The 10561-nt window shown below is 44.7% G+C and overlaps 1 protein-coding gene across 1 annotated transcript in view; it reads right to left on the bottom strand.

Annotated features, from left to right (window-relative positions):
• The window catches only part of LOC122559232 (cytosolic 10-formyltetrahydrofolate dehydrogenase-like), a 130146-nt gene that overhangs the window by 105550 nt on the left and 14035 nt on the right, over nt 1–10561 (bottom strand). Inside the window, exon 3 of the mRNA XM_043708612.1 lies at nt 2200–2434. Within this exon, the coding sequence (XP_043564547.1) occupies nt 2200–2434 (235 nt within the window). The remainder of the gene's footprint in view (nt 1–2199; nt 2435–10561) is intronic.

Below are 10561 nucleotides of genomic sequence, written 5' to 3'. Positions count from 1 at the left end.
TCATGTATTCCCTTGCCTTGTTTGTCCTAACCATATTCATTTACCTCACATTTGTCGAAATTGAATTCCATTTGTCACTGATTGGCCTAACCAATCAGCCTGTTTATATCTTCCTGTAATCTAAGACTATCCTCCTCACTATTTACTAGGACATCAATTTTCATATTATCCACAAACTTAGTGATCAACCCTCCTACATTCAGTTTAAATTATTTATACAAACCACAAACAACAAGGGCCCCAACACTGATCCCTATGGAACCCCACTGGATATAAGTTTCTTGTTAAATAAACAGCTGTCAACCATCAGCCTCTACCTCCTGCCATCCAGCCAATTCTGGATCCAATGAGCCAAATTTCCTTGGATCCCATGGACTCTTACCTCTGTTCAAAGTTTGTGAGAAGATTTGTAGCTCGGGTGCTCATTGCTCGTTGCAACAAAAACTTCCAGCTCGGCGAACAGAACCACATCTTACCTCTGTTATCAGCCTCCCATACAGGATCCTATCAAAGCCTTGTTGAAGTCCAAGAAGACTAAATCAGAAGCATTGCCCTCACCTACACAGCTGGTCACCTCTTCGGAAAATTCAATCAAGTCGGTCAGACACGACTTCCTTTTAACAAAACCATTCCAGCTGTTCTTGGTGAGTCCCTGCTTCTCCAAATGCAGATTAATTCTGTCCATCAGAATTGTTTCTAATAATTTCTCCACCACTGAGCTGACACTGACTAGCCTGTAGTTCCCTTGCTCCCTTCTTAAATAATGGTACCACATTGATTATCTTCCAGTTCTCTGCCATCTCTCCTGTGACCAGAGAGGAATTGAAAATCATTGCAAGTCATCTTGTTACTTCCTCCTTTGTCTCACTCAGCAACCAGAGATACATTTCATCTGGCCCTGGATATTTATCGACTCCTGAAGCAATCAGTTCTCTCAGAGCCATGTCTCTGTCTTTGTTCATTTCTTTAAGTAGCTCACAGTCCTTCCCCTGATTTCAATACCACATCATCCCTCTCACAACTGAACATTGACACAAAGTATTCAGTCAGAACACTATCTACATCCTCTGCTCCACTGTGCTCCTTAATGGATCCTACTCCTTCCCTCGTTATCCTTTATATATTTAAAACAACTTGGGATTTTCCTTTATTCTACATGTAATTATCCTTACATTCACCTTTTAGATTTCCTAATTTCCTTTTTAAGTTTCCTTGTGGACATTCTGTATTCCTCTCGGGCTTCGGACCCTCAGTATCTGCCATAAGGCTCGCCTTTCATTTCTCTCTTCAATCCTGTGCATACCTCAATGTTCAGGGATGGCTGGTTATGTTGGTCCCACCCTTTGTCTGTGATGGAACACATTGGCCGCATATTCTCCCTATCACCTTCTTGAATGCACCTCATTGCTCTGACACAGATTTACCTCAAAGTATCTGCTCCAGTCCACTCTGGCCAAATCATTTCGGATCTTTTTAAAATCAGCTTTTCCCCAGATTAGAACTTTGGTTTCAGGGTTAGCCTTGTCCTTTTCGTTAATAATCTTTACTCGAATGGAGTTAATCTTGTTGTCTGCAAATGTTCCCGCACTGATACTTCAACCACTTGCCTAACTTTGTTTGTGAGAATTCAGACCAAGGGACCCTCTAGGCATTAACCTATAGGTATTAACCTATAGGCATTAACCTATAGGCATTAACCTATAAAGCTGCCCTTGTTTATTTTACGAATTCAGCTCCCTCTAAACCTTTCGCACTATGACCACCCCAGTTAAGGCCAGGGCAATTGAAACCCCCACTAACACTACCTGATTACTTTTAATATGATCATAACTGATCATTCAACTCTTTAAAGATACAAGCGGGTCATTTAGGACTGAGATGAGGAGAAACGTCTTCACTCAGAGAGTGGGACAGCCTGGGGAATTCCCTGCCACAGAACATGGTCAAGACCAAAATATAACATGTTTTCAAGAAGAAGGTAGATATAGTTTTTAGGGCTGAAGGGATCAAAGAGGTTGAGGAGAAAGTGGGGTCGGGGGATGATAGGGGGAGATAGAGCCCATAAAGAGAGAACAACAGCTTGACAAAGCAATGGGTAGAGGTCAGTCTGGGGAATGAATAGCTGGTCATTGGGCTGTATTAGTAGCTGATGTTGGATAATCAGCCGTGATCGCACTGAATTTGTTGTGGTCCTCTTACCAGTTGATAGCGGAGGCTCCCCTGTGCCTGGGCAGGAGGGATGGATGGTAGATGATGGAGCCATGTTTGGGGAAGTCAATTATTTCCATTGGAATGAACTGGGAGCAGAAAGGCAACACATTCAGCTCTGCTCCGAGACTCGAATACTCGCTCACCACCTCTGGAATCGCCTTCCCTTTCACCCGCCAGCGTGTGTACTTGAACACGGGTGTACCATCCTTCACCCCCTCTGCAGCTGTTAGAGAAAATGTTAGAGAGATTATTAAAATAAGGCCAGCAGTTAGTGCCCGATCCTAGTTACCTTTGAGAAGGAGGTGGTGAGCCACTGTAGTCTGAAATAACTCCATAGAGACCGGTATCCTGTCATCAAGTCCCCATTTATTTACACTTGGAGAGTCCCTGACACTGATCCAACTCTCTCAGAGCCAGCTCTCAGAGTGAACAGAACCTCGGACACTCTTGTTTTCGTCTGTCAGCCAGGGCTCCCTGATTGAACATGATTAACAGCCCCAATCAGGGAACTCAGATTCAGTGAGGTACACCTGACTGGCCTCGTTACAGTCACTACATCTCTCCACCTCTGAGCCTGAGGACATTGGCAGGGTTTTGTTTTGTAACTCCTCCTGGAGTGTTATCGTACTGGGTCAGGTTTCTCTAACTCTTCCTCTGATACGGGCGCCGTGTAACACACAGGAGCTCGCCTCACGCACCCGGAGCATCTCGGAGGACATTCATTCTCCTCTTCAGGAGTAAAGGCGTCAAAGGCAGTGACATCTTCAACACTTGATGGAGAGGGAGAGCCTACAGGTTCTGGAACAGTTGGAGATGTTGTCAATTCAATGGGATGTTAAAACCAAGGAGCCCGGCATCTTTTGCTCCTGCATTGTTTGTGAGTTTGCAGTTTTCATAAGGTTCATGTGTTTGTTCAGGACCATCACACCTACCTGAACATTATACATCACTGGACCTAACATTGTATCAACCATGCCTCTTACCCATGTAGGAGATTCCTGTGATACCTACACCAAATGTTGTCCCCTAAAGTAAACTGTGTCTCCTGTGTTGGCAGTCCTAATGCCAATTCCGCCCCCCGATGCAGGGTCTTCTCCTCATTAGTGCCTCTGCTGGAGCTATCCCTGTAGTTGCATGAGGGGCAGTCCGATAATCAAACAGGAACTGGCACAGTACGGTATCTTATGAAGCTGTGGGCTGTTTCTTTAAGCCTTCAAAATTTGGACTGCTCTTCCCACCAGCCCATTGGATGATGGATGGTATGGAGCTGTCCTTACATGCTGAATGCCATTCAACTTTAGGAAATGTTCAAATTCCATGCTGGTAAATGATGGCCCGTTATCCATGACCAACACTTCCGGGAATCTGCAAAAGATGCACACAGCTTTTCTCTCAAAGTCCCCAATGTTTGATGAATGAACTCTATACATATCCATGAGTGGGCGTCCACAATGACTGAGAACTTTCAGACCTGCATAGTTTACCGGGTCATTCCCATGAATGTAGGGGAGTTGCTGACTATAATTTCTGTTTTTGTTGGCACACTAGGCACTGCCCCACCAATGTAGCTATGTCTGCATCCAATCCTGGCCACCCAAACATAACTTCACGCCAACAACAGAAGTAGAGAAGCACAGCATGGAAACAGATCCTTCAGTCCAGTTTGTCCTTGCTGACCAGATATCCTAAATTAATCTAGTCCCATTTGCCAGCACTTGACCCATATCCCTCTAAATCCTTGCTATTCACTTACCCATCCAGATGTCTTTTAAATGTAATCTATTCACCCTATCCATGACCCTCTTGATTTTATAAGGTCACCCCTCAGCCTCCGACGCTCCAGGGAAAACAGCCCCAGCCTATTCAGCCTCTCCCTATAGCTCAAATCCTCCAACCCTGGCAACATCTTTGGCAATCTTTTCTGAACCCTTTCAAGTTTCATAACATCTTTCCTGCAGCAGAGAGTCCAGATTGAATGCAATATACTAAAAGTGGCCTAACCAATGTTCTGTACAGCCGCAACATGACCTCCCAACTCCTGTACTCAATGCACTGACCAATAAAGAAAAGCATACCAAACGCCTTCTTCACTATCCTATCTACCTGTGACTCCATTTTCAAGGAGCGATAAACCTGCACTCCAAGGTCTCTTAGTTCAGCGACACTCCCTAGGACCTAACCATGAAGTGTATACATCCTCCGTGATTTGCTTTTCCAAAATGCAGCACCTCGCATTTATCTAAATTAAACTGTATCTGCCACTCCTTGGCCCATTGTACTGCATCACCAATTTTGGAGTCACCTGCAAACACACTCACCATACCTCCAATATTCACATCCACATCATTTACATAATGACAAAAAGTAGACCACGTACTGATCCTTGCAGCACACTGCTGGCCACAGCCTCCAGTCTGAAAAGCAAGCCACCACCATCACCCTCTGTCTCCAACTTCAAGCCAATGTTGTATCTAAATGGCTCACTTTCCCTGTATTCCATGTGATCTGCAATATCTTCATTTCGGAGACCCCTGGATGACCCAGATGGAGATCAGCCAGTATTTGGTGGTGACCTTGCTCCCCATAATACACTGCCATCCTCTACTGTGATCTGGTCTCTCCAAAACGGTTTCAGTTCAGGTTGTGATGGCTCTGTGGTTTCCTCCATCACTACCAGCTGTTTCAGTTTTGCCAGGACTGGATTGTTCTGTATCCAAAGTCTGATATTGTCAGCTGTGACGGGAAGTGTGTACAGAAAATTTAAAACCATTATGGACTATTCCAGGGGTGGTCGAATTGGGGGTTGTATCTGCCAGTGGGAGGCAACTCAATGCATCCACATTCGCTACTTGGCCTCCGGGATGGTGCTCTGAATTGTAATTATATGCACTTAGTATTGGAGCCCACTATCAAATTCAGTCTGAAGCTATGGGCAGCACTGTCTTGTTTGCTTTAACTGGACCTAGCAGGGGTTTATGGTCTGTTATTATTACAAATTTACATCTATAAAGGTATTGGTGGAACTTTCTGACTCCAAATATGATCGCTAACATTCCTTCTCTATCTGGGTGTAGTTACGCTCTGCATCAGGCGAAGTGCTGAATGTATATAGTATTGGGTGTTCCTTTCCATTGGGCCATCTATGAGCTAATATTACTCTGATGCTATACGGGGAGACATCATATACCAATCCCAGATCTCACTTGGGATCATAGAATGCCCACACCTTATAGGATGATAACTGAAGCACAAACTTCCTACTTTTGCATTTAATGCCCCTCACAATAAACCATAATATTTTATTAGCTTTCCTGATGACTTGCTGTCTCTGTGGATTATTCTTCTCATGCACTGTAACACCCAGATCCCTCTGCATAGAACAATACAGCACAGAACAGGCCCTTCGGCCCATGATGTTGTGCCGAACATTTGTCCTAGCTTAAGCACTCATCCATGTACCTATCCAATTGCCACTTAAAGTTCGCCAATGATTCTGACTCTGGCACTCCCACAGGCAGCGCATTCCATGCCCCCACCACTCTCTGGGTAAAGAACCTACCCCTGACATCTCCCCTATACCTTCCACCCTTGTAACACTCTGTTGTACCCGGGGAAAAAGTTTCTGCATCTTAGAGCTCTCACTACTTAGATAACATGCTTCTTTTTAATTCTTCTGCCAAATGCAAGATCTTTGCCCACTCACCTAACCTACCGGTATCTTTTTATAGTCTCCTCATATTCTCTTCCCCACATTCTTTCACAATCTGTTAAACACGCAAAGATAAATGTTTTTGAACAGAGTCCAAGTCCACACTTTCAGCCACAGCTTTATTTCAGGTAGCCACACGCCCCTTCCAAAGATTATTAACCCTTCATATTTATGCAAATAATTCACACCAAATTCACCCTTCGTTCATATCTCAACAACCTGTTCCCCGGTTCCAAACAGTCTCAAATAACCCTTCAGACATTATTAGTTGATATCAGATTTTCTTTTTAACTTTTTTAATAAATCCACGTCTAATAATAATAAACAAATATGATAAACAAATGACAACATGCTGTATTCCCATTTTTTGTTTGTATATTAAATTCCAATCATCTTGTTTCCAGTAATTCCAACAGTTTCTTAGAGATAGAACAAAGAAGAACAAAGAACAAAGAAAATTATAGCACAGGAACAGGCCCTTCGGCCCTCCAAGCCTGCACTGATCCAGATCCTCTATTTAAACCTGCTGCCTATTTTCTAAGGATCCGTACCCTTCTGCTCCCTTCCCATTCATGTATCTGTCTAGATGCATCTTAAATGACATTATCATCCCCGCCCCTACCACCTCCACTGGCAACGCATTCCAGGCCCCCCCCACCCTCTGTGTAAAGAACTTCTCACACATATCTCCCCTGAACCTTTCCCCTCTCACTTTGAACTTGTGACCCCTAGTAATTGAGTCCCCCACTCTGGGAAAAAGTTTCTTGCTATCCCCCCTGTCTACACCTCCCATGACTTTGTAGGCCTCAATCAGGTCCTCATTGAACCTCCGTCTTTCTATTGAAAATCATTCTAATCTACTCAAGCTCTCCTCATAGCTAGTGCCCTCCATACCAGACAATATCCTGCTGAACCTCCTCTGCATCCTCTCCAAAACATCACATCCTTTTGGTAATAGAAGATAGAAAAGTACAGCACAGAACAGGTTCTTTGCCCCACGATGTTGTGCCGAGGTTTAATCCTAATGTAAAATATAATAAATTAACCTACGCAACCCTCAACTCACTGCTAACCATGTGCCGGTCCAGCAGTCACTTAAATGTCCCCAATGACTCTGCTTCCACCACCACCGCTGGCAACGCATTCCATGCATTCACAACTCTCTGCGTAAAGAACCTTCCTCTGACGTCTCCTTTATACCTTCCTCCTAATATCTTCAAACTATGACTCCTCATACCAGTCAATCCTGCCCTGCAGAAAAGTCTCTGGCTACTGACTCTATCTATTCATTCATTACCCTGTACACCTCAATCAGGTCTCCTCTCTTCCTCCTTCTCTCCAGACAGAAAAGTCTGAGCTTAGTCAACCTTTCTTCATAAGGCAAGCCCTCCAGTCCAGTCAGCATCCTGATAAACCTTCTTTGCACCCTCTCCAAAGCCTCTGTATCTTTCCTATAGGAGGACGACCTGAACTGGACACAATATTCTAAGTGTGGTCTCACCAGGGACTTGTAGAGCTGTAGCAAAACCTCGCGGCTCTTAAACTCGATCCCTTGTTAATGAAAGCCAGAACACCATATGCTTTCTTAACAACCCTATTCACTTGGGTGGCAACTTTGAGGGATCTATGTACCTGCACACCCAGATCCCTCTGTTCCTCCACACTACCAAGAATCCTGTCTTTAATCCTATATTCAGCATTCGAGTTCGACCTTCCAAAATGAATCACTTCACATTTATCCAGGTTGAACTCCGTCTGCCATTTCTCAGCCCAGCTCTGCATCCTGTCTATGTCGCGCTGCAGCCTGCAGTAGTCCTCCAACTTTTGTGTCGTCTGCAAATTTACTAACCCACCCCTTTAACCTCCTCATCCAAGACATTTATAAAAACTACAAAGAGCAGGGGCCCAAGACCAGAAACCTGCAGGACCCCACTCAACACTGACCTCCAGGCAGAATACATTTCATCTACAACCACTCTCTGCCTTCTGTCAGCCAGCCAATTCTGAATCCAGATAGCCAAATCTTCCTGTATCCCATACTTCCTGACTTTATGGATGAGCCTACAACGGGGAACCTTATCAAATGCCTTGCTGAAGTCCATATACACCACATCCACTGCTCGACCTTCACTGACCTGTTTGGTCACCTCCTCAAAGAATTCAATAAGATTTGTGAGGCATGACCTGCCCCTCACAAAGCCATGCTGACTGCCTTTAATCACACTATGCTTTGCCAAATAGTCCTAAATCCTATACCTCAGAATTCTTTCCAAAACCTTGCTGACCACAGATGTAAGACTGACTGCTCTGTAATTGCCAGGGATTTCCCTATTTCCCTTCTTGAAAGAGGAAGAACATTTGCCTCCTTCCAATCCTCTGGTACGAATCCCGTAGTGAGTGAGGAGGCAAATATCCTCACCAGCGACTTAGTAACCTCCTTTCTCGCGTCCCGGAGCAGCCGAGGATAAATCTGGTCTGGCCCTGGGGACTAATCAATCTTAATGTCTTCCAAAATTTCCAGCACATCAACCTCATCAATCTTGATCTGGTCAAGCCTGTATCCCAGCTCCTCAAAGTTCTCATTCACAACAAGGTCCCTTTCCGTGGTGAAAACCGAAGCAAAAAACTCATTTAGGGCTCAGACTCCACGCACAATTTCCCTCCGCTCTCCCTGATCGGCTCTACCTTCTCCCTGATCATTCTCTTATTCCTCACGTATGAGTAAAATGCCTTTGGGTTCTCACTAATCCCTTCTGCCAAGCCTTTTTCATGCCCCCTCCTGGCTCTCCTCAGTCCAGTTCTGAGCTCCTTTCTAGCGAGCCTGTAATCCTCTAAAGCTGTGCTAGATCCTTGCTTCCTCCACCTTACGTAAGCTGCCTTCTTCCTTTTGATGAGAAACTCCTCTGTTCTCATCATCCAAGGCTCCTTAATCTTACCCCATCTTACCTGTCTCAGAGGAACAAATTTGTGCATCACAATGTGGCGACCAGAACTATACGCAGTATTCCAAATGTGGCCGACCTAAAGTCCTATACAACTGTCACATGACCTGCTAACTCTTGTACTCAATACCCTCTCCAATGAAGGAAAGCATGCCATATGCCTTCTTGACCACTCTGTCAACCTGCGTTGCCACCTTCAGGGAATAGCACCCAGATCTCTCTGTACGTCAATATTCCCCAGGAATTTTCCATTTATTGTTTTGTTCACTCTTGAATTGAATCTTCTAAAATGCATCCTCGCGCATTTCCCCGGACTGAACTCCATCTGTCATTTCACTGCCCAACTCTCTAATCTAGCTGTATTCTGCTGTATTATCTGACAGTCCCCTTCACTATCTGCTACTCCACAACCTTAGTGTGATCTTCAAACTTGCTAATCAGACAACCTGTACCTTCCTCCAGATCATTTCTGTATATCACAAATAACAGTGGTCCCAGCACGGATCCCTGTGGGACACCACTGGTCACAGGTCTCCATTTTGAGAAGCTCCCTTCCACTCCTGCTCTCTGTCTCCTGTTGCCCAGCCAGTTCTCTATCCATCTCGCTAGAACACCCTGGACCCCATGCGACTTCACTTTCTCCATCAGCCTACGCGGGGGAACCTTATCAAACGCCTTACTAAAGTCCATGTATATGACATCCACAGCCCTTCACTCATCAATCAACTTTGTCACTTCCTCAATTCTACTAAATGGGTAAGATATGACCTTCCCTGCACAAAACCATGCTGCCTATCACTAATAAGCCCACTTTCTTCCAAATGTAATTAGGTCCTATCCCTCAGTATCTTCTCCAGCATCTTCCCTACCACTGACATCAGGCTCACAGGTCTGTAATTACTTGGATTATCCCTGCTGCCCTTCTTAAACAAGGGGACAACATTAGCAATTCTCCAGTCCTCCGGGACCTCACCCGTGTTCAGGATGCTGCAAAGCTATCTGTTAAAGCACCAGCTATTTCCTCTCTCACTTTCTTCAGTAACCTGGGATAGATCCCATCCGGGCCTGGGGACTTGTCTACGTTAATGCCTTTTCGAATGTCCCACACTTCCTCCCTCCTTATGCCGACTTGACCTAGAGCAATCAAAGATCTATCCTGAACCTCAATATCCGTCATGTCCCTCTCCTCGGTGAATACCGATGCAAAGTACTCATTAAGAATCTCACCCATTTTCTCTAACACCATGCATAACTTTCCTCCTTTGTCCTTCAGTGGGCCAACCCTTTCTCTAGTTACCCACTTGCTCCTTATATATGAATAAAAGGCTTTGGGATTTTCCTTACCCCTGTTTGCTAAAGATATCTCATTACCCCTTTTAGCCCTCTTAATTCCTCGTTTCAGGTTGGTCCTACAGTCCCGATATTCTTCCAAGGCTTTGTCTATCTTTAGTTGCCTAGACCTTATGTATGCTTCCTTTTTCCTCTTAGCTAGTCTCACAATTTCACCTGTCATCCATGGTTCCCTAATCTTGCCATTTCTATCCCTCATTTTCACAAGGACATGTCTATCCTGCACTCTAATCAACCTCTCTTTAACAGCCTCCCACATATAAAAGGTGGATTTACCTTCAAACAGCTGCTCCCAATCCACATTCCCCAGCTTCTGGATTAGTGGTGCTGGAAGAGCACAGCAATTCAG

Source organism: Chiloscyllium plagiosum, chromosome 18 (assembly GCF_004010195.1).
Source record: "Chiloscyllium plagiosum isolate BGI_BamShark_2017 chromosome 18, ASM401019v2, whole genome shotgun sequence".
Classification (NCBI taxonomy): Eukaryota; Metazoa; Chordata; class Chondrichthyes; order Orectolobiformes; family Hemiscylliidae; genus Chiloscyllium; species Chiloscyllium plagiosum.
Note: the sequence above shows the minus strand (reverse complement) of the source record. Positions and strands in the feature narration are given on the sequence as shown.